Source organism: Trachemys scripta, chromosome 6 (genome assembly GCF_013100865.1).
Source record: "Trachemys scripta elegans isolate TJP31775 chromosome 6, CAS_Tse_1.0, whole genome shotgun sequence".
NCBI lineage: Eukaryota > Metazoa > Chordata > Testudines > Emydidae > Trachemys > Trachemys scripta.
Window position 1 is genome coordinate 67,447,993 of NC_048303.1, and position 24,571 is coordinate 67,472,563.

The 24,571-nt window shown below is 44.3% G+C and overlaps 1 protein-coding gene across 3 annotated transcripts in view; it reads left to right on the forward strand.

Moving 5' to 3' along the window:
* The window catches only part of DCP2 (decapping mRNA 2), a 40,545-nt gene that overhangs the window by 315 nt on the left and 15,659 nt on the right, over positions 1-24,571 (forward strand). For 2 of the 3 annotated variants that reach the window (XM_034773028.1, XM_034773027.1), the window contains exons 2-7: positions 5,559-5,710; positions 7,164-7,291; positions 7,694-7,792; positions 17,204-17,356; positions 18,871-18,983; positions 19,065-19,172. In XM_034773028.1, coding sequence (XP_034628919.1) covers positions 5,559-5,710; positions 7,164-7,291; positions 7,694-7,792; positions 17,204-17,356; positions 18,871-18,983; positions 19,065-19,172 — 753 coding nt within the window. Of the gene's footprint in view, positions 1-3,898; positions 3,999-5,558; positions 5,711-7,163; positions 7,292-7,693; positions 7,793-17,203; positions 17,357-18,870; positions 18,984-19,064; positions 19,173-24,571 lie in introns of those variants that run through there. The other variant, XM_034773029.1, reaches the window with a different exon arrangement.

Sequence of the window (24,571 nt, forward strand, 5' to 3'; positions counted from 1 at the left end):
GCCGGGCCCCTGCCCCCCCCCCCCCCGGCCGCGGGGCGTTTTAAGCCGGGTCCCCGCCCCACACGGCTTGAGCCGGACCCCTGTGCGTCGTCCCCCCCGGCCGCGGGGCGCCTTGAGCCGGGCCCCTGCCCCCCGCCACCGCCCTCCTCCTGGCCGTGGGGCGCATTGAGCCGGGCCCTCTCCCCCACCGCCCTCTAGTTTTGTGTTTGGAGCCCAATATTACACCGCTACGCTAATGATAGAATAGTTGAAAGTGAAACTGCGGGGAAAAACAGAAACCGGATTTGTTCGGCTGTTCCAGTGATGCCCATTGCGATACTCAGTAGCAAGTTAATAAAAAGTACCAGTGGGGTAAAGTAAACTTGCTAATTAAGCTATGGTGTCGTTATTAGTAAGGACCGTTAGAAATTACTCTTACCGTGACATCCTAAGAAGGATAACTGCCGTCCCTTTCCCCTTTGTTGTAAGGCTAGGTCCCTGTGTGAGCGGCTTAAAGCTAAAATACCTAAAACGTGGGTCAGTAGAGAGCTTGGAATAGTTGGGGTTCAGGTTCTTTAGTGCTCCTGCACTGGAGGTGTGTGTGGGGGGGGTAAGTTTGGGACTGCCGTATGTTATGTGACCTGGCCTGTGATGAGGGAGTTGAAAGATCCGATTGCAGTTCTTTTGAGAAATGTTGATTTTGAGAAAATCTTTAATGAGTATTCAAAATTCCTGTTGAGAATTGAGGTTTGATCTTTGTTTTGTTAAATCCTTTGTGACTTTACAAGTTATCATACATTTTGCAGTTGAACTTTTGTGAGTTAAGTAGCTTGGAAATTTATAATCGCTTTCTCTAGGCAGGCCAGCAGAATTGTTTGTGTGTTGTATTTTCAGGTGGTTTACCTTTAAGTAGTTTCTTTCTTATTCAGAGTCATCTCCGTTGTTGGAGGTTTGCAACTGGTAGCCCATTCTGTATGATGCTCTGCTAATCTTTTTGTGGATGTATAATTGTGTGAGGCATCCAGAATACCACATTGTCTATCCGAGATCCTCTTTTTTTTCTTCCTCATGTTCTGCCATCAACTTTCCCTTTCAATGTCCATAAACATATATTGCTCACTGAACCTCTTAAAATGTGCCCTGCACATAAAATCTCCCCCCCCCCCAGTAAGATCTCTGATTAGAGTTTTCTGAGTTTTAATAATCACCAGTACTTTTTTGTTGGTTACTCAATCTGTCCATGATGTAAGTAGTTTTATCTAAGAATAAAATGGCTGTTAACTATATTGAACATCTCAGGAAGATCTGTCATTCTCATGGTATGAACTTGACTTCTTTTGATCTGTTTCCACTAATACAGTCACAAAATCACTCTTCAGATTACATAGGTTTACTAACTACTTTTGCATATACTAATCAATATATTTAGTCCTGGATTAATCAGCTAGCCATCTGTTAAATCAGATATTAATTCACAGTGTACATTCAACAACATACACCTCTACCCAGATATAATGCTGTCCTTGAGGGCCAAAAAATCTTACCGCGTTATAGGTGAAACCGCGTTATATCGAACTTGCTTTGATCTGCTGGAGCGCGCAGCCCTGCCCCCCTGGAGAGCTGCTTTACAGCGTTGTATCCGAATTCGGATACATCGGGTCGCGTTATATCGGGGTAGAGGTGTATTGCAAACAGTACCTGATCATTAATTGCAGTGACAGGAGGCAATATTATCACCTCTATATGTTACCTAAGGCTGTATCTACACTGCCACTTTCAGTGCTAAAACTTTAGTCGTTCAGGGGTGTGAAAAAACATCCCCCCCCCCCCCCAGCAACAAAAGTTTTAGTGTTGAAAAGCGCCAGTATAGACAGTGCTTTATCCCAGTGACAAAGCTACCACCCCTCATTTGTAATGTGGGCAATGTAGACATACCTTAAATCTGCCTCCGACCAGTCTTGCCTTTCTAGCTGCCTCTCTGATATCTCCACTTAGGTGTCCAGCATTCAGTTCTAACGAAGCTGAATTTGTTTAATCTTGAAACTGTGTCCTCTTTCAGCATTTATAATTCCCCTGCTTTCCTTTTTTCCAGGTTTGCAACTTTGGTGCAATCTTCAGGGATACGGGGAAGGGAGAAAAGAGCTAATCTCTGAAATCCTGTTGCTTTTTCTCCCTAATGTCTCATAAGTAAGGCTGCAAGTTTGTCACAGAAGTCACGGATTCCATGAATTTCCATGACCTCCATGACTCACTAAAGTGACCTGTCGCTTTTATACTTGGGCGCTTTTATACTGCCCAAGCAGCTCAGGCAGCCCCTCAGCTAGTCGCACTAGCTGCTGCTGGGGCAGTCTCAGACCACTGCGCGCCCCCTCCCCGCCCCCCCCCAGCAGTGGGAGGACTTTGAGGGTGGGAGGGGGCTGAGGTTGGGGCGCAGGAGGGGGTGAGGGCTCTAGGCGGTGCTTGCCTTGGGGGGGCTCCCCGTAAGTGGCAATATGTCCCTCCCTCTCAGCTCCTAGCTCTGCGCGCTGCCTCTGCCTGCAGGCATTGCCCACGCAGAGCTGCGGAGCTAGGAGCTTAGGGCGGGGCATGTCGATAGTTCCGGAAAGCCCAGTAGGGAGCCTGCCAATCCGAGCCTCCCCAGCACCCATGTCAGTCCCAAGATTTAGTAAGGGGTATAGTACAAGTCATAGACAGGCCATGGGCCATGAATTTTTGTTTACTGCCCGTGACCTGTCCATGACTTTTAATAAAAATATCCGTGACTAATATGTAGCCTTACTCATAAGTCTGCTGTTTTTCTCACTATGTTCTCTGTTCAAACCCTAGTTATCTCGTCTCTCTCTCTTTTTTTAAACTGTAGCCTCCTTGCCTGTCACTCCTCTTTGGACAAATCCAGTTTGTCCAAAATGCCACTTCTAAAATGCCCTAACTTAAATTCTTTTCTAGCTTTTAATTTTCTGTTGGACCAAATTTAGATTTATTGTATCTCATTCCAATCTACGCTTTTGTTCTTTAATTTCACTGTTTCTCATGTCCTCCAGTCCCCCCCAGTTCACTTGTAGTACTAATGCATTCGTTTTCTTTCCCCACCACTTTCTTTGTGCCTTCTAGAACATCCATGTCTACATCAGAAATACTCTCCCTGTCCTTTTCTGCTAAGCATTCTTAAAACCTACCTCTTAAGGCAACTCCAGATCTTCTTATCTGTCTTAAGTTTCATCACCATAGTACCTAAGCACTTTTCATCAGCTCTGTGAGACAGGAAATATGTTCACTTTTTTGCAAAGCATTGTGCATTTGTGGCACTCCAGTATTTTATAATACTTTTACCACTAGCAATGTGCTTGAATCTGTACAGTCTGAAGAAAGCATTTTTAAAAATCACTTTATCCGTTATCTTAATATGAAATTTATTGCATAGGTGATCAGAGTGTAACTATATACAACATAACACTAGAGTTAAATTCAATCCAGATGAGGACAGATAATTCTAGAACAAAGGACCAAAGACTACATCATTCAAGGAATCTGATCTCTGTTCAAATGGTAATATAAGTTCTAAAATAAGATCTTCCATATCATGTCACAGCTGTTAATTTAATATTAATCATAGTCTCTAACAGTGTATTCTGTCTGTGGTGAACATGGTTGAAACCCATTTCTTCATTGATGGCTATAGACCAGATATCCTAAAGTTTCTTTTCGGTTTTTATAATTTTTTCCTTTGCTTTCCCCAGCCTTTTCCTTTTTGTTCCAATGAACTGCGAAGTTGAAAAGGATAATTGTTTAAAAGGATAATTCCACTGTTAAGCAAAATTGTCAGTCTGGTTTATGTAAAGGCTCATCAACTTGATGTTGTAACAGTAATAAATTACAAGCGTATACCCAGCAAACATTGCTGGGAAGATGTATGGCTTCTCCACTGCAGTAACTGGCAGATAATTCCTGTTCTTTTTAAAAATTGCAGTTTACCTTAACGTTGAGCTGTGTTGCTGATTTATTGGATACTATGTGCATGGGTATGTTCTACATTAACTTAAAAAAAAAAAAAAAAAAAAAAAAAAGCGGGGTGGGGTGGGATTTCTGTTTTCCTGTTGGTGTTCTTATGATTGGGCCTGAGAGCAGATTGTGCTCTGGTCCTTTCTCCATTTCTCTCTGGATGCTCTCCTGTATGTTACTTCTTGAATTTGATGTTCATGTTTATGTTGCTGTCATTGGAAAATAACCTTTTGGGAAGGGCATGTACCATCAAACAGTGAAATTCACAAAGTAAACAAACTTATTAAATAGAAAAATACATTTTTCTCTAACTTGCCAGAATGCTACATCCTGTGCTTAGAATAATAATAAATCTTGAAAATGTTGTCTGTTAAAGCATACAGTTATTTCAGTAGAAGAGAACCATCTTCAGGCCATCTACAGGCCTGGCAAAATTTACTTTTTTATATGGGATTATTCAATATAATTAAAACTTATAAAAATTAACAATCTTTCTGACTCTTAGCTGTTGCATCAGCATCCCATGCCCACCTATGGGGCTTATCTTGGAAATCTCAAAAGTTGGGTTTAAAACAGTGGTGAACGGAACCCCCGGCTGGCAGTGGACTGAGCGGGGCTGGCAGGAGCCGGCGGAACCCCAGATCGGCAGCGGGTGAGCCGCTGCTGGTCTGGGGTTCTTTCTGCCACCCTGCTCAGCCCACTGCTGGTCTGGGGTTCCGTCCGCCGGCTCCTGCCTGCCTGGGTCCCAGCCACCGGCCCCACTCAACCCTCTGCCAACCTAGGGTTCTGTTCACCTCTCAGGCAGCGGGCTGAGCTGGGCCGGCGGCCGGAACCCCAGCTGGCAGCAGCGTGCCAGTAAAAATCGTCTCGCGTGCTGCCTTTGGCACATGTGCCGCAGGTTGCTGACCCCTGTGTTAGTACATGAGAAGGTGACAATGTACAGGGAAACCAACCAGTTCTATTTAACCTGTCCACTGCTAGCTTCAAAGTGAGAAAACTGTGCATTAAAAGTGAAGATAAATGGTGGGCAAAATAGATTAGATTTTGTTACAGTATTTTTAATAACTCATAATGGTGTTAATACCAGGTGAGGAAACATTTTTGGTATTTCTTTAACCTGACAGTGTCCATGATGAGTGTATTTTAGCACACCTAATCTGAGTTTATTAAACATCTTTACTGAGAGTTTAAAATTCGTTTTTTTTTAATGTGTACCAGTTGATTGGATGGGCTGTCCCTACCCTTGTCCCCACATTTTATTTTAGATTGATTTGTTTCTAGTTTTGTTGTTGTGACCCAGGGGTTCTCCATTGTTCATTCTGAATGCAACTTTGTAAGAGAGAGCATCTCATTATCTGCTTTCCCTCCCAATACTAAAAGCCCCCGCTTCGTGAATTTCAAAACCTTTAATTGTGCAGACTACTACTGCATCTGGGGTCTGTACATTATAGTTTGAAACTCCATGCTGTAATGCATTTTGAGTGTTTGATATCATTTTGAAAACTTATATCTGCAAATTCTGTTAATCTAGCTCTCTTCTCTCCTCCCCCCCCCCCTTTTTTTTTCTTTCCCTCCGGCAGTCGATTCATTTTGCACATTCCGAGTGAGGAAAGAGACAATGCAATCAGAGTGTGTTTTCAGATTGAACTTGCCCATTGGTTTTACTTGGATTTCTACATGCAGAACACACCAGGATTACCTCAGTGTGGGATAAGAGACTTTGCTAAAGCTGATATCCTTTTTATTGATACAATTACTGTTTTTTTCAATGCTTGTGGATAAAATGTATACTGAAGTATAGTAGTGAAATCTTGTTTTCCTGAGTAACTGCTTGCACAACAGTCCCTTTGTTTGTTTGAGTGACATAAAACTGGCTTCATTAGAAAGTCTTTTAATGTTCATAGCTGCCATAATATTACAGCATTAAAAAAAAACACTCAATATCTTTTCCCCAGCTTCCCAAGAGCCCTGAGAATTCAACAGTTTATTGCCTGCTTTGAGGCCGTTTATGACTTCATCCTGTAACAGAGTTAACAGTCAAGACTTCCTTCTGTATTCAGCATGGTCAAGGCCAGGAGGGCCTTAATATAATGTTCTCTCTGTGACATATTCCCTCCCCTAACTTCATGGATTTCCATGGAGAAACTGCAATGGGTGTTAATTCTGCTAGAAGTAGTATAAATTATCTGGCTTTCACATGGCTGGGGATGGTGTGTAACTGTGAGGGGTTGTGCCATTTGCCGTGTGGCTTTTTCAGGATGTGTTTATATAGTAATTCAAATTATTTACATCTTTTTTTTATGGCGGGTTTTAAATCATGTTCATGAAGGGTCTTAAACCTGAACACATGGCTTAAGCAACATTATTTTAAATGTGATTAGATCATAAGGTACGGTTTTGTCACTGAGGTTGTGGAAGTCATGGAATCCGTGACTTCAGTCCTTGTGGCTAGGAGCTGAGGCAGCAGGCCCCCAAGCTGAGGCTCCCAGCTACTCCGCAGCTGCCCAGTCCCTTCCCGTTTTATCATGGATATTTTTAGTAAAAGTCAGGGACAAGTCATGGGCTTCCATGAGTTTTTCTTTATTGCCCATGACCTCTTCCTGACGTTTACTAAAAATATCCATGACAAAATCTTAGCCTTATTCGTAACTTCTTAAGTATGGTTTTTATGATAGTTTGGCTATCAACTGTGGGAACCAATATAGCATGCAGTATTCCAGCTTTTATAATGCTTAAGCATCTTTGTTCCAGCTCCCATTTGAGGACTCATGCTTCACTAAAACAATCAGAATATTTGATTTACAAAAATAGCTTATCAGAATAGGGTACGTGTCTTTAATTTTACTTCTGCCGTTTTAAAAATTTTCTCATGGTAAGAACTTGGCTACGTTTAAAAAAAAAAATCCCACTATTGGGGTACTTTCCTTTGAACAAAGGAAGGCATCTCTAACTTTAAAGAGGAACCATTGTATAAATGGCTTGTGTTGGAGTTGGCAAATCACTGTTTGCTCCATGAATCTGCAGAATATAACTCAGTATTGGATTATTTGTTCTACCTTAATTTCTGATTCCAAATAAACACATCTAGAAAATAAAACCCTATTCTGTATAGAAAGCAGTACTTGTAAACATTGGTCTTGGGTGGGTGTAGGTGTGCAGTTAGTTTCCTTGACATGTTTCTATACTCTTTAGCCATTGCCCTTTTTTACTGCCTCAAGGTGAAGATGTGCAAAGGGTTTTGGATGAGTGGAAAGAGTATAAAATGGGAGTACCAACCTATGGTGCAATTATTCTTGATGAGACACTTGAAAATGTAAGTGTAAAACTAATCTGTGACATTTTATACAAGATGGTGAGGGCTGGGCGGAAAGGATGTTAACTAGCTTTTTAACAATCATAAACATTATCTTTTCACATTTGTATTGAGTTTCTGTACATCGCTGGTTTGCTGGGTGTATCTTTATTACCATTGTACCAAAGGCAGCTGCACATTTTCCTTGTCTTTACACCAAACTTTATTTTTATATATTTTTTTAATATAACCCTATACTAAAGTTTGTAATTATTGCTAAATCTAGTAAGCTGTAACGCTAATGAACATATGCTAATACCAGGCAAAAGGTCTCTTCCTCCAACCAAAAGTATCACTTTGGGAATTGAGTCAAATCTATGAGATGAATGGGTATTTCACTACTGCATTGCTTGGTTTCTGCAGGTACTGCTGGTTCAAGGATATCTAGCAAAGTCTGGCTGGGGATTTCCAAAAGGGAAAGTAAATAAAGAAGAGGCTCCACATGACTGTGCAGCTAGAGAGGTGAGTTCCATTGATGAATGTTTAAAAATTCCTTACCCCTACATTTAAATCCTTTTTCTTTAAGACAAAGTAGTTTAACATACGTTCCCTTCACCCATATCGAGAGTAGGATTTTCATGCACACCAAAAAGAAATTCTAGCAATCTGGTGGTGTCTTTCTACAGAAAGCTCCTATTAAATTATGTAGTCTTGTTGGCATCTACTGCTGTAGCATTTGGTCCCCTAAATAAGAAAAACGTATGTGAAAGAGAGGCCATGTTTGACCCATGATGGATTGATTTAAATCAGCAAAGTAGGAAACATTGACTTAAATAATCAATTTTGATTGTTTTGCATTTATACATTTTATTATGTTCCTAAAGAGAGGCTGATTTTAATTAGTTGGTAACCATTCAAGCAAGTAAGCATAGCCTTTACATTAAATTAAATGTATCTTTTTGCTAACCAGGATACACATATGTAGACACATTTCTTTAAAAGTAAGCAATTAGCTTACTTTACCTTTTTCAGATTCTTAATTTTGAAATTTTTTTATTTTAGAAAATGATGAAAGATGCATTTCTTAATTACTAGATTTTTTTATTTTTTTTTGTGATTTTTGTCAAGCTCTATTTGGATGGACATTCAAATTCAGTTTAGTACACACAAACAACATTTTTGCTTGTATTAAATAAAACTACCTTTAAGTGCTGGATACGTAAGGGAAAAAAAGTTTATCAAAATGTTTTGTATTTATAATTGATCTATTAAAGTATGATCTCTATTTAATTAATTGAACTGATTGGTTTTGGTCATCACGTCCTTCAAGATTTTAGAACTCTTAAATAGTTTTTTATTCGTAGATTAGAAGAGGAAAACAAGTTTTTGTGCTATTTCAACCCCCTGTTGGTTTCTTAACTTTCAATGAACTAATCGTTGAACTGAACTTGTTGAATAAACTGAAATGAAGAAAATATTTTCTTTTCACCGGCAGAAGAGGCTACTGCTGTAAAAAGCGGGTTTAGGGCTTTAACAAACTCTGGTTCCAGATGCTTAGCCAATGACTTCCACCAGTTCAGGAGATTGACTTTCGTTAAAACTTGGCAGCAAATATGTACTGATTAATATTTTTTGCATTTAATTTAAATTATTTTAATAGATTATAGTAAGTTTAGACCTTAACATAGGTTGTCATCATGTCAAATTTTATTTTAAATAGATTTATTTAACTAAAACCCAGTATTTAACTGAAATTGAAAATCTGATTTTTTATTTTTTTTTAAATTGATTATCCATCCTGTTTTGACCCAAATGAAATAATGTACTCTTAATATTTTATCTCATTTTCATGTATTGTTTTAGGTGTGCTGATTTTAAAGCTGAAACAGACTTTAGAGAATGGTTACTCTTGTGTTTTCAATTTTTGTGTTTTTTAAAATTTGAATTTGTTTTGGAGTTCTGTCCATTTAAAACTTGTATTTATTGTACTATGCACAGTGGCCTGTGGCTAAGACACTATATTAATAAACTTCCAACTTCACTGCTGCCACTTAAGTTGTTCTGTAATACTGGAACAAGGGGGTACTGTAAGTAAATGTCAGGAAAAGGTTAAGACCGTACTTCAGATAGAGGCTTTTTGGGTTTATAGTCACTATGGAATTTACTGTTGAGGAAAGCTAGGAACATAACACAGCTGCATGTAAAAAGAGGTTATATTAATTTTAAGACTAATAATATTTGTAGTTATGTAAAGATAGGGCTAATAAAGTCTCATGCTGCACTCAAGGAGTTATTGGGAGATGGAATTAGATTACCAAAGGAAGGTTGTAAAAACTAAAAGCATTAGAGGTTTCCTATCTGGATTAAATGAGTATCTAAGGGCTGGTCCACACTAAGCCCCCAGTTCGAACTAAGATACGCAACTTCAGCTATGTGAATAACGTAGCTGAAGTCGAAGTATCTTAGTTCGAACGTAAAGGTACTTACCGTGGGTCCACACACGGCAGGCAGGCTCCCCTGTCAACTCCGCCTACTCCTCTCGCGGAGCAGGATTACCGGCGTCGACGGCGAGCACTTCCGGGATCGATTTATCGCGTCTAGACAAGACGCAATAAATTGATCCCAGATCGATTGCTTGCCACCGAACCAGCGGGTAAGTATAGATGTACACTAAGGATTCATAGCTTTTCTAGGTATACCTGTTGAAAGAATGGGTGAATCATAGGCTTTTCATTTCTAATTTCTGGAGTGTGTCTACCATCTTACTCAGGCTATTTTGGAGGATACCTGAAGCTTCATATAAGGAGGAAAATAAGGTCAGACTATGTCAAGGGATTGTCCGACTTGCACACGGTGCTTGAGTGTAGAGCATTATTCATATAGCAATAGGTACGTCACCAATATTTAAAATACGCAGTCTCTGAAGAGCTTAATTTCTAAATAAAGAAAAGTTGTCTCAATCTCAGCTTTAGCATAGCTGGCACTCCTCTGTTACATTAACTGCTTTGCTGCATGCAGATCCCCAGCACAGGATAACCGTGAAAGCACAGGAATCTCTGAGAGATGTAAAGTGGACCATTCATGTCAGTGGATGTTCCCATCTTCCTCCCCCTGTATTGAGCAGCCTGTGAGTTTCATCAAGCATGCCCAGTCTTAACTTCTCACCCCAGTGTCGGTAGCTGGTGCTTGGTGCATGCTCCTAGTATGCCTGTTCTCAGCTTCACATGCAGAGGGGCAGAGCTTCCCTGGATGCTTATGGGGGGATTCCCAGGGATTTTATGGGGAGCAGGAAGAAGGGCTCAGATCCCCGCGACGGCTAAGCCCCTCGAATCCCACTTCACATGCCGGGGGTAGGGAGATGGGCACAAACACCCCTAGAGGGTGGAGATCCCCCAAACCTGGCTCATGAGAAGGAATGCGGGGAACAGACTGCAATAAAGGGGCAGAGGCCTCCTCCAGCTTCGGACACCCCCAGAAGGGCAAGATCCCCATATATCCCAGCTCACATGAGGGACCAGTGAGAAGTGCTCAGAGGTCCACAAGGTGCCAGTACGTGCACACAGGAGGGGGCTGACAGGAACCACTGCCCCTGTTCTCCCTCAGTTCCCCTGCAACTCACCTCATGTTTCCTTTCCGAATGTCCTTACCCTACTTCACCTGAGTCCCTCCCAACCCCTTTCCCCTATTCCCCCACCCCCAATCCCATCTCAGCAACCATTTGCATGTCTAATTTTTGTCCAACCATATTTTGATTAGATTTCTAACCGCCCCACCGACATACAGATTTTAGCAGTATGCCTTCTGACTTCTTCCATATTTCTGCCTCACATAGGACTTGAGATGACACTAGGTGGATGGATTTAAAATGAAAGACTTACTGCTTATGCAGCTGCAGTGAAAACTATCCACCTACAAATTCTCTTGTGTCCTCTGTCTGCACATGCCCAGTATAATCCATTTATTTGAAGAGCACTAGGCACACGCCTAACTGAAGAAGCAAATTCTTTGGCAAGTATGATTCTGAATTTTGTTCCCCTGAAGGGCTAGATGGTGCCATACGCTCATGAGGAGTAACCCTCAAGTGAGTGAGACTCTTGTTCCAGGATCAGAGCCATAGTTTGAGCTCCAGGTCTGGGCAAAAAATATGCTAGTAGAATGTGTCATCCTTGAGAAAGAGTTATTCCCCCCACCCCCCCCCCCCCCCCCCCCCCAAAAAAAAAACAGCTATCTCAGGAACTCCTTGGTCAAAAAATCCCAAATTTGGATCATTAGTCCTAGCCAATGCTCCCATGAGGCACACCAAATTTCATGGCAATCCAAATAACAGATTTTACAGTACTTGAAAGAGTTGAGTTTTAAACAGAAAGCTGGTCTTGACCTTAACTATAGTAGACCTAAGGGTCCACTGTAATGTCATCTAGACAGACTCTAATCTAAAATAATGTACAGGGAGAGGTTAAAAGACAATTATGCTCATAGATATAAAGATGGATAAGGAGAATCACTTTGAGCATCATAAAAATGTACATTAATGTTGTAAATCAAGTATGAGATACAGAAAACCAATTTAGATAAGCTGCAAGACCCCCAGCTACACTATAACAGGTGACACAAAAATGGTGCAAAATCTGTAACTTGGTTGTTTTCTTTGAACTATAAATTACAGAACTCAGGTACTGGTTACAGTGCCAAAAATATGAAGATGGGACATATGTTATACTATTAAGTCCATTCCCATGCAAGAAAAATTTAAAATGAATTCTAACTTACAAAATTAAGACTGGGTCAAGTCAGCTAATAAGTATAGACCTTGCTGTAGCTTTGTCAACTGAACTCTTAATAACTACATCTGTCAGGGTATGAAAAACAACACTCCTGACTGATGTATCTAGACCTACCCTAATCCCTAGTGTAGACGTCGCTATGTTGATGGGGAAAATGCTTCTGTCAATGTAGCTACTTTTCAGGACGGTGGTGCTTTTACACCAATGGAAAACCCTTCTCTAAGCATAGGCTGCATTTACACTACAGAGTTAGGCCAACATCACTAAGCTGGTGTAGTATCTGTCATGTAGATGTACCCTAAAGGTGTTTACTCCTGTGGGAATTCTGCACACATGCAGAATGCATGTCCCCTGCAGATTTTGTCACCCATCCCCTGCAGAAAACAGATTCTGCTGGGGAGGTACTGCAGTTACACCTATCGTGTTACTCCCCCTTCCCCCCTCCCCTCCTCCCGTGGGGCTGCTGTGGCACCAGAAGAGAGGACAGTGAGCTCAGGGTCGGAGGGGCCAGTGGCTGCACAGTGCACTGCCCTCGGGGCCAAGTGAGGGCGCACAGACAGAGTGGAACACCTGGGCTGCTGGGGGTGGTAGTGGTGTCACATAGACTAGAAGGGGTAGTGCTGGGGGGGACAGACAGGTGGGGGTAGAGGAGCTAGTGGGGTGACAGGGTTGAGCCATTGGCTGAATGGGAGGGAGAATACAGGGACGGGGTGGCAGATGTGCCTGACTGAATGGGAGAGGCTAGGGGTCAGCCAGGATCTGTATGGGGTAGGCTCTCCAGCCCCCCCCCCCCCAACAAACACTTGTTCCATACTTCTCCCACCCATACCCAGCAACCCTTTAGGTTCACTCCCAGGTTCCTTCCCAGCAATTAATTCCCTGTCCCTTAGCTCCTCAATTACCTCTGATTTCCCCCAAGCCTTTGCACTGCTGCTGTGGGGTGTGGGAATTATGTTTCTGTATTGTAGTGTAAATGAATTATTACTCAGTTTTGTATAAATATGCCTAGTAAGGAATCTATTTATCAAAAAACATAGCCTGAATCTTTTTTTGTTGTCTGTATTGTTAGATATACTTGCTGACAGGTATTTTGAAATAAATTGCCAAAATAATTGAAACTGGCATGATTATATTGTTGTTTTGACAAATAAAATATGCAGAATTTAAAAATACTATATGCAGAATTTTAATTTTTTTTGGCGCAGAATTCTACCAGGAGTATATACTAAAGAAGGCTGTTGTAAATGAATTCATTTTGTACTTCTGTATTTTAAAAGCTACTACCACCAGTGACAAGATTGTGCACTGCTATACAATATTTGACAATACATTGGGGCAGACTGACAATTGCCTGCAATATGCTCAAGTGAACTTTGAGTTGAATTAAACCTTATTGAATTAGTTTAAACATCTTTGGAGTTCATTGTATCGAAAATGAAGTTGTGTATGTGTTACTGTGTGATTGTAAGTATTTCCATGGGAAGGGTAAATAGAAGAACAGCAGGGGCTGATTAGGCAAATTTACTCGGGTTGTGACACCTCCAAAAAAGCCCCCCCCCCCCCCCCCCCGCATATGTGCAAATACTAGTTCAAATGGGATTCTTCAGGGACAATAGCATCAAACACTATAATTGTCACTTACCTCTCATTAACTAACAGACCATGCTCACCTAACAACTGACAATTTCCATGGCAAGAAGAGCCCTGTGCCCCGCTACTAACGCAGCCTACACAATGCAACTGAAATAAGGCATACTCCTTACAAATGCACCTCTTTCCTTTGATGGGTTAGGAAGAGAGACTCACTTGCACCCTGAGAGGCCACAGCCCAGCAGATCTTCTCATATCCCAATGACGAGTCTTCAAAGCTGCTCGAGTTATTCCTTCATTGTTTAATACAGCTAACAGTGAATACAGCTGGAGTGCATGCAGATAATTCTCAGTGGCTATTGACTGCTCCAGGAGGTGCAGAGTTAAGGTTATGTAGGAATGTATCTTAACTCTGTTTTTCCTGGTTTTCACAAATTGAGGTATCATGGAACTTGATATTCTGGAGGGGCACAAACTAGAACCAGGCAACCTTGACTCTGGGTTAACAAAGTTTTTTGCCACTTAATCTTCTTGTTTGTTCTTTTGCACGGAGCTGCATTGAGAGAATTGGCTTGATCCGACAAAAACCTTGGTTTTCATTTCTGTGTTGTGGGTAGAATTGGTTTCACAAACCATCAGTTTAGAACGGGTGGGCAAACTCTTTGGCCCAAGGGCCACATCGGGGTTGCGAAACTGTATGGCGGGCTGGGTAGGGAAGGCTGTGCCTCCCCAAACAGCCTGGCCCTCGCCCCCTATCCGCCCCTCCCACTTCCTGCTGCCTGACTACCCCCCTCAAAACCTCTGACCCATCCAACCCCCCTGCTCCTTGTCCCCTGACCGCCCCCTCCTGGGACCCCCTCATCCCTAACTGCCCCCCCCCCGGTACCCTCTTCTATCCATGCCCCCACCCCCTGATAGGCCCCCCCCGGGACTCTCACGCCTATCAAACCACTCCGTCTTCTGACTGCCCCCGGGAACACCCTGCCCCTTATCCAGCTGCCCCGCTCCTCGTCCCTGACTGCCCTCCGGGACCCTCTGCCCCTTATCCAATCCTGTTCTCTGCTCCCTTACCATGCTGATCAGAGCAGCAGGAGCTTGCAGCCCTGCTGCCTGGCTGGAGCCAGCCATGTCGCCGTGCTGCCTGGCAGGAGCGGTGGGCCAGAGTGCTGGTGGTGCGGTGAGCTAAGGCTGTGGGGGACGGGGGACAGCAGGGGAGGGGCTAGGGGCTAGCTTCCCCTGCTGGGAGCTCAAAGGCTGGACAGGACGGTTCCGTGGGCCGAATGTGACTCGTGGGCCATAGTTTGCCCACCTCTGGTTTAGAACGTCAGTCACCAAAACTTGTATATTTTTTTCCCCTAGCTTCTATTCTAACCCAACACTTTACCTTTGCATAGGAGACAAGTCTGAAGTTAATAGCATCAGGCGAACTGTCACTTTTTCTTTTTTTTTTTTTTTAAAGCTCTTGCATTTGTCCCCAGAGACCGTAAAACAAGTTGACTTTCTTTTGGCACTGAAATACCCACAAATTTTGTGTTAATCTCCTAGATCTGTCATCCATTTCATGTATTAAATATTAAAGCAGGGGATCTCAAACTGGGGGGTCGGGACCTCTTAGGGGGTCACGAGGTTATTACATGGGGAGTCATGAGCTGTCAGCCTCTACCCCAAACCTCACTTTGACTCCAGCATTTATAATGGTGTTAAATATATAAAAAAGTGTTTTTAATTTATAAAGGGGGTCACATTCAGAGGTTTGCTATGTGAAAGGGGTCACCAATACAAAACTTTGAGAACCACTGTATTAAAGATTATTAGGGCATATAATACTCTTTCCTGTTTAAAAGCTTTTTTATGTCAGACCCTCAAACTTTACTCCTCAGTGTGAAACAGCTTCCCATGTTTTTGTAAATATGGTCTTGCCACATAGGAGGAACTGATAGACCTCAGTTGCATTTTAATTTGCTCCCTTTTCATTAATCTTTGAAAAATTTTCAATGTATATGAAGCAGGGTTGTTGCTTCTAGAAAATCTGTACTCCCAACAGTTTGCCCATAACTACATAGAGACTTAATTTATAGATTTTTACAAATTATTTTTCTTATGTATTTGGCAAAATGAATAATCTAGAGAGCAATGCTTACTCCATAGGGACAAGCTAGACTGTGAAAACCTGTTTAATCAAGAAGACCCAGTTTATATGGAGGTGGGCACAGATCTCAGTTAAATTTGTCATGCTGAACAGACTTCGCTTCAAACCAGTTTGTTGTATGTGGTGGTGGTGTTCACAGATGTACATGTCTTCATTAAGATTCCTCAGGGCTGCTTTTTTGTAAGGCATTTTCAGTCCAGGGCACTGATCAAAAGCTTCCAGTAATGCTAGTTTTTCAGTTTCTAAAATGGTGTGTGTGGTGAGAAGGGGAGAAACTGGAGTCCCCTCACCCCATCCGTTACTTTGCAAATAATAATAGCCTTAAACTCCAATATTATTATTATCTTATAACTACACGTTCTGCTCATCTCAGTAATGATACCTGGTAGGAGTATAAATTGTTATACACCGCTTCTTCGATATAACGCGACCTGATATAACATGAATTCGGATATAACGCGGTAAAGCAGTGCTCTGGGGGCGTGGGGCTGCGCACTCCGGTGGATCAAAGCAAGTTCAATGTAACGCCGTTTCACCTATAACGCGGTAAGATTTTTTGGCTCCCTAGGACAGAGTTATATCGAGGTAGAGGTGTAATATGAAGTGGATGAAATCTTTTTTTTTTTTTTATCTACATCTAGTCTTAGTTTGTGTCCATATCTAAGAGGTAGGATCTTTTTCCCCCTCCAATGGTGAAATGTGAAATACTCCAGTAAAATGTTGATCCATAATATACTTTTTTTTTTTAGTGTATATAGTGATCCTGTGAAAGGCTTAGCACTTTAATTCCTTCTGAGTAACAGGTTGTAATAGTATGTCAGCAGATTGAGTAATTCTGAGTTCCATATCCCCATTATCAGCTTGGATGCCCAGTTTGAATTTAGTAACTTAATATATATTTACTAACAGATTAATTTATGGTACTGCTGAATTTTGATACAAGAACTGATGTAAGAATGAATATTTTGTAGGGGGTTCATAGGACATTATTAGTACTGTAGGATGGGAGAGAACTAAACCAAGTAAGGAGTTTTTGTTTTCCTATAACTTTCTGGATGGCTAAACTCTCTTTAGATCCAATATGTTTAACTTTTGTCTGAAGTAAAATACTTTTTCATGGGTCCAGCATCATCAGTAAGCAGGCATGCTGTTTCCCTGTATTTGCTTGTTAGCGTGCTCTTTCACATATTATCTAAATTCTTTTCCACTTCACACTCTTGAGCTGCAGTGGACAAAATCTGAATGCACAGAGGTTATGCTCTTTGTATATATGCACAGACACATGATGAAATATATTACAATCACTATCAGAACTAGTAATAAAGGGTTCCCTTCTGATGATTTAGCCTTTCAAAAATCTATTTGAAAGTATGACTTGAACAATTCTAATTTGATCTGTGTGCTTCTCAGGTGTTTGAAGAAACTGGTTTTGATATCAAAGATTACATCTGCAAAGATGACTATATTGAACTACGAATCAATGATCAGCTAGCACGCTTGTACATCATTCCAGGAGTTCCAAAGGACACAAAATTCAACCCCAAAACCAGAAGAGAAATTCGGGTACACATAGTTATATTTATTTCTAAAGATTTTTCAGGTTGCTACTACCTCAGCAAAGGTTGATTTAAAGCTAAATATTAAACAAAAAGTGATGAATGCCCCAAATGGAATAAAAAGCAGCATCACTTTAGGTTTTGTCAACTTTCTGCAGGTCTGATGTGAAGACTGATTGCTGGCCAACTGCTTATTGTGACACCTGACTCCATCATACATTGGCACTGGAGTGCAGGCTGACTAACAATAAATCACATCCCACTTTCTCTTCTCCTAAATATTTTTTTTTAGTTAACCTTTTTTATGTCTTATACATATTTTTCTGTAAGGATATAAATATTTAAGGATACTGTACGTTAATCTACGCATTGGAAGAGGAAAATGGGGCTTGCCTTATTTCTGTAAGCAGTCTGTACAGTCCAGATCTAGTGTATGATAGGTAGCAGAGAGTAGACTTGGCTGTGGGACACAGTGGGAGCCAACCATTGTGTGGGTGAGCTGAACTCAGTGGACTTCTATAAAATTGTTGGGATGGAGAAGAAATTAAAGTGCTGAGAAGTGCTTGTCACTGCCTACGACGTTCATCACCTTCTGAAACTTGAATTTCTCTCGTCATGCGGATAACATTTAAACTTTAACAGTAATTTTGTTTTAAGACTAGTTTTAACGCCAACATTAGCTATATCTTTTGAATACAAGTGTAATAGGGACAACAGGACATTATTAAACATTCATCCAGGGCTGCAGCCGAAGCCTGAGCCCCACCACCCAGGGCCCCAGCAAGTCTAATGCCAGCCCTGGTGACCTCATTAAAGTGGAGTCGCGACCCACTTTGGGGTCCTGACCCACAGTTTAAGAACCGCTGGTCTAGTTAAAACCTTGATTTCCAATTTTGTGTTCTGGGTAAAGGCTCTTCAGCATGTTGCATGCTTTCTCCTGAGTGCATATCATGTGAGGTGGCGGGGGGGACAGAGACATGCTTTGAAAGTTATTTGTATCCTCTAATTACCATTATTCTCTCTAGGACATTCAGTGCACAGTCAAGAACTATGTTGTTGTTGTTGCAGACATTATTTTAAGTGAACTAACTTTCAATAGCTGAGATATTGTGTACTGCATTCCACATTTTAGGGATTCTGTCATCCAACAGTGTTTATGTATTGTAACAGAGACACAAGGTGGTATAATATCTTTTAATGGCCCACCTTTGTTGGTGTAAGAGACAGGCTTTTCAGTTACACAGAGCTCTTCTTCAGGTCCCTCTCTCATTCTGGGACCAACACAGCTACAACAACACTGCAAACTTGCTTTGTACTGTCTGTTACATTGTGGTTGTGGTCAGAAAAGTGATCCTAACATTATTTTAAATAACCTGTATTGGTTAGCAGCTCTGTTATGATTTATTAATTCAGACTCTTGCTGTAGTTATTTGATTTTAAAGAAAATCATTGTGGATGATGTGTATTCGCTTAAGTCCCTTGATGACTTCACTAAAGTAATTACTTTTTTCTGTGTTTCAGAACATTGAATGGTTCTCAATTGACAAATTACCATGCCATAGAAATGACATGACCCCAAAGTCCAAGCTAGGTTTGGCGCCTAACAAGTTTTTCATGGCCATTCCCTTCATCAGGTATGTTCAGGATAAGCCAAAATCTAGCCTCTTGTTTTCAGGATGCTGGATTTTGTTGACAAAACACTACCTTGTTCACAGACCATTGAGAGATTGGCTTTCTCGAAGATATGGGGACTCCTCTGATAGTGACAATGGATTTTCATCCACTGGGAGCACACCATCCAAGCTCAACATGGAGAAAACAAGGTAAGAAATTAGATAATTTTGACATGTCTGTCAACAACATTTTTATAAATCCTTGGCTACACAAAGATGAAGAATGTCCAGTCTTTTTTTTCAGAATGGGTTAATATAATAGATTATAAAGAGATCCATAGGACTGTTAGTAGTATGGAGAGGTTAATTAGTGCCCTGATGTACTTGAAACTACTGTATGGAAAATTTTAGAATATGGCAAAACTGAGAGAATGTCCTGAGTTCCTATATGGGACTGTGAAAAGCAAGTGAAGGAGAAACTTTCTATAAAACAGAAATTCTTTATCAGAAAGTAGAACAGGTAGATATACTTGCTAAAATAATCAGTGTAGTGCTGAAAGGAGTGAGAGGTGCCAAAAAAGATGGAACTAAGTCAGGAAGAATCACTAATAGCCATGGTATTTAAAAGTAATTTCAAAGTAATGTCAATTGCAAAGGTTTCAGAGTAGCAGCCGTGTTAGTCTGTATCCGCAAAAAGAACAGGAGTACTTGTGGCACCTTAGAGACTAACAAATTTATTAGAGCATAAGCTTTCGTGGACTACAGCCCACTTCTTTGGATGCATATAGAGTGGAATGAATATATATATATATATATATATATATATATATATATATACACGCACGCACGCATACAGAGAGCATAAACAGATGGGAGTTGTCTTACCAACTCTGAGAGGCCAATTAAGTAAGAGGAAAAAAAGTGATAATCAAGATAGCCCAGTGCAGACAGTTTGATAAGAAGTGTGAGAATACTTACAAGGGGAGATAGATTCAATGTTTGTAATGGCTCAGCCATTCCCAGTCCTTATTCAATCCTGAGTTGATTGTGTCTAGTTTGCATATCAATTCCAGCTCAGCAGTCTCTCGTTGGAGTCTGTTTTTGAAGATTTTCTGTTGTAATATAGCCACCCGCAGGTCTGTCATTGAATGACTAGACAGGTTAAAGTGTTCTCCCACTGGTTTTTGAGTCAGCACCGGGCACCGTGGTGTCGCTGCATGGTGACCTTTGGCACCATCAACTAGTTGGCACCGCTCCCTGTCCATGGGGCATGCCAAGAAGGCTAGAAAGAGGCCTTCTTTACCGTGGCACCAGAGTAAACCCGGGACAGAGGCTAGATCCATGTTGGGCAGTCCTCGATCCCCACAAGCCACTAGACCTCCGACTCAAGTTGAGCGGAGAAGCCTGGCCCATTCGGAGCAGGCCTCCCCGGATGTCTGGACACCCTCCACGCCGGAGGCCCTGCAGGTGGCCCGGGATGTTATGTCCATGCCGGTATCAGGAGCACCGCCGATGTCTGCCCTGCGCTCCAGAGGCAAACTGCTGCTGGGATCTCCGCAGTTGCCCCCGGTACCGGTCTCAGTCAAGGGAACGTTCCCAACGCCGTTCACCACCCAGCGATCATTCAGGCCGAAGTCCACATGGATCGCCCTTGATGCCCACCAGGCTGTCTGTTTGGGTTCTGTCTGACCGAGACTCTCGGCACTGCTCCACCTTGAGGAGCGAACACCGACGGGACCGAGGCAGACGTCGCCAGAGGCCTTGTCTCAGAGGGGTTATCGTAGCCGGTCTTGGCACGGACATCGATTTTGTTCCCTTCGGCGTCCTGCTCTAGGACCCTGCCATGACACCACCTCTGTAGGTCCGACCACCGGAGCCAATCGCGGCGTAGCTGTTACCGACGGTACTGGTCCTCCATGTTTGGCACCGCTCCCAGCGCTGCCGCTCCTTCAGGCTGGGGACAGCAGCAGGTCATACGTCAGCCCAGCCTCCCTTCGTAGTTGTCCATTGATGAGCCAGGCCGAACAGCTGGCCCTGCCGGTGCCTCAGTAGGTGCAGTGGCACCAGGCCCTGTGGCCGGCCTAATGGTACCAGTGGGCACCGTGGCCTCCAACACAGCCCCCGGTGAGGGCTTGCTCAGTGGCCGGAGCCTCAGAAGGACCATCGGCCTCCCTCTCCAGACCTCCAAGGAAGGAGTCGGTGGGATGTACATCCTTGGCACCATGCCTGGAGACCAACCAGGTGATGGACCCTCTGGTGCTGGTGGACACCCAAAGTACCGCGCCAGCCTCCTTGCCCTCCCCGGATGAGGCAATTACGGCCCTGCCCCCCTCCGTTCCGCAGAAGGACTTTAGGGCCCACCAAGAACTCTTAAAAAGGGTGGCATCAAGCCTCCTCCATCTCCTCTGCTTGGAGGTGGAGCCCTTGGACTCCCTGTTTAATGTGCTGTCCTCCTCGGCACTGGGCAGGGTGCCCTTCCCTCTCCATGAAGAGGTGGCAAAAATTTCAAATGCCCTGTGGCAAACACCGGCCTCATTGGCTCCCATCTCTAAGAGAGCGGAACGCAAGTACTTTGTACCCACCAAGGGGCATGAATACTTTTACACCCACTCTGCTCCTAACTCCCTGGTGGTAGAGTCGGTCAACCACAGGGAGCAGCAGGGCCAGCCAGCCCCTACCCAAAAAATCAAGATTCAAGGAGGCTGGACTCTTTTGGAAGGAAAATGTATTTGTCCTTGAGCTTCCAGTTACGAGTGGTGAACCACCAGGCTCTCCTGGGCCGGTATGAGTTCAATCTGTGGGGCTCCCTGCCCAAGTTCGAGGACTCCCTCCAGGAGCGCAACAGGAAGGAGTTCAAAGCGCTGGTGGAGGAGGGTACTGTGGCTACCAAGGCAACCCCTGCAGGCAGCTTCGGATGCAGTGGACACAGCTGCGCGGTCCATGGCCTCAGTGGTGTTCATGAGAAAGCTGTCATGGCTCTTGCTCTCTGGGCTGTCCAGCATGGCACAGACCTCCCTGCAGGATCTTCCGTTTGACGGTAAAGCTCTGTTTGCAGAACAAACGGATACAAAACTGCATGGCCTGAAAGACTCCCGCATGACTCTCCAGACTCTGGGTCTCTGTTCTGGCTCCGGCTAAACCTAAGTTCAAGTCGCAGTAGACTCCCACTCAGGCCACCCACCCAAAATATGAGACTGCTTATAAGAAGTCAGGAGTCTATAAGAGCTGCCCACAAAGGCAGTCTCACACTGCTCCCCAGCCTGAATCCTCAAAGGGGAAACAGGTAGGGAAAAGGTGGTTTTGACAGGACGCCTGGGGGCGCCCTGCCAGTTCCCATCTCCTAGGGCTACACCCTCCTGTTTACTTCCTCCCCGCCCAACCACTCCCTGCCCCCATCCCTCCTGGGGGACCCCTTGCATGAGGGTATTCACGAAATGTACGTTGGTGGTGGTGGCCCGGGGTCCAGATCTTCCCCTATCTGGCCGACTGGTTGGTCAAGGGCAGCTCCCGGTCGCAGGTGCGGGATCACGTGGCGCTCCTTCTGTCCATGTGCACCACTTTGGGCCTGTTGGTAAACAACATAAGTCCACGTTAGTCCCAGTTCAATGCATAGAGTTTATTGGGGCAGTCCTGGATGCCTTGTCAGCCAGAGCCTCCATCCCACCAGACAGGTTCGAAACCCTGAAGGGGCTCATTGACACGGTCACAAGGTTTCCAGTGACAACAGCCAGAGCGTACCTCTAGCTCTTGGGTCATATGTCAGTGTGCACGTATGTGGTCTGTCACGCCAGACTCAGGATGAGGCCCCTCCAGCTCTGGTTGGCCTCAGAGTTCTCCCAGGCCAGGGATAGGATGGACAAAGTCCTCACGGTACCCGAACCAGTGATCACCTCCCTATGGTGGTTGTTCCTCCCTGAGAAACATGCTCCAAGGGGTCCCATTCAGGGGCAGGGCCCCGTCACTGGAGCTGGTGTCCGACGCGTCGGACCTGGGATGGGGGGCCCATGTGAGGAATGTTCAGACCCAAGATCTGCGGTCGGCTCAGGATCTGACCCTCCATGTAAACGTCAAGGAGCTCAGGGCCGTACGGCTGGTGTGCATGGCCTTCTGCTCACACCTGGAAGGCCAGGTGGTCAGGGTCCTCACGGACAACACGTCCTCTATATTCTACATCAACAGGCAAGGCAGAGCCCGATTCTCTGCTGCGAAGCCCTCAGGCTCTGGGACTTGTGTATAGCCCATGACATCTGCCTACAGGCCTTCCATCTGCCGGGCGCCTGGAACGCGCGGGCGGATTGCTTGAGCAGGGGCTTCTCCTCTCAGCACAAGTGGTCTCTCCACCCAGAGGTGGTGCACAGAGTTCCCCAAGTGTGGGGAACTCCCCAGGCGGACCCGTTCGCGACTCGGCAGAACCGTCGCTGTCCCCGGTTTAGCTCCCAGGGTGGGGGGAAGGAGGGCTGCGACGGGGCGCTATTTCCAATGCCTTTCTCCTGTCCTGGTCAAGCCAGTTTCTCTGTGCCTTTCCCCCATTCCTGCTGATTGACAAGGTTCTGGAAAAGATAAAGACGGACAAGGCCCGGGTCCTTCTGATTGCCCCAGCATGGTCCTCACAGCATTGGTACGGGACCCTCAGGGCCCGGTGGTCACCCCGCCGTGGCTGTTGCCATACTGCCTGGACCTGCTCTCCCAGGACCAGGGCCGCCGCCTCCATCCCAGCCTAGTGGCACTCCACCTCATGGTGTGGCTGCTCAATGGTTAGATAGGGAGGAAAAGACGTGCTCAGAAGGGGTTCAGCGTGTCCTCCATGCGCTGAGCCTATTTGGCAAAGTGGTCTCAGTTTTCCAGATGGGCAGACGAGCAGGGCATTTCCCCGGTGGCCACCCCAATCCATCCCCTGGACTACCTCCTTCACCTTAGAGTCCAGGGCCTGGTGCCCTTGTAAGTCAAGGTACACCTGGCGGCCATATCGGCCTTCCATCCACTGGTGCAGGGCCACAGGGTATTCTCCCATGCTATGACTGGCTGATTCCTTAAGGGGTTGGATCGTCTCTTCCCTTATGTTAGGCCCCCAGTCTCGCAGTGGGACCTAAACTTGGTGGTGGCCCATCTCACAGGGCCCCTGTTTGAGCCGCTAGTCACGTGCTCCTAGTCACACCTCTCGTGGAAGGTGGCCTTCCTGGTTGCGATCACATCAGCTAGCTGGGTCTCCGAGCTCAGGGCCCTGACCTCCGAGCTCCTGTACACAGTGTTTCATAAGGACAAGGTCCAGCTCCGCCCACACCCCTCGTTCCTCCCAAAGGTGGTCTCTGCCTATCACATGGGTCGGGACATTTTTCTGCTGGTCCTCTGCCCCAAGCCCCATGCGTCCAGTGAGGAGTGCCACCTTCACATGCTGGATGTGAGACGGGCTCTGGCTTTCTACCTGGAGCGGACTAAGGCATTCAGAAAGTCCTCACAACTGTTCATTGCCTCGGCCGAGCGCATGAAATGTTGGCCAATCTCCACTCAGCGGCTCTCCAACTGGATCACCTTGTGCATCTGTACCTGTTATGATCTGGCGGGAATCCCTCCGCCTCCAATTGTGAATCATAGAATATCAGGGTTGGAAG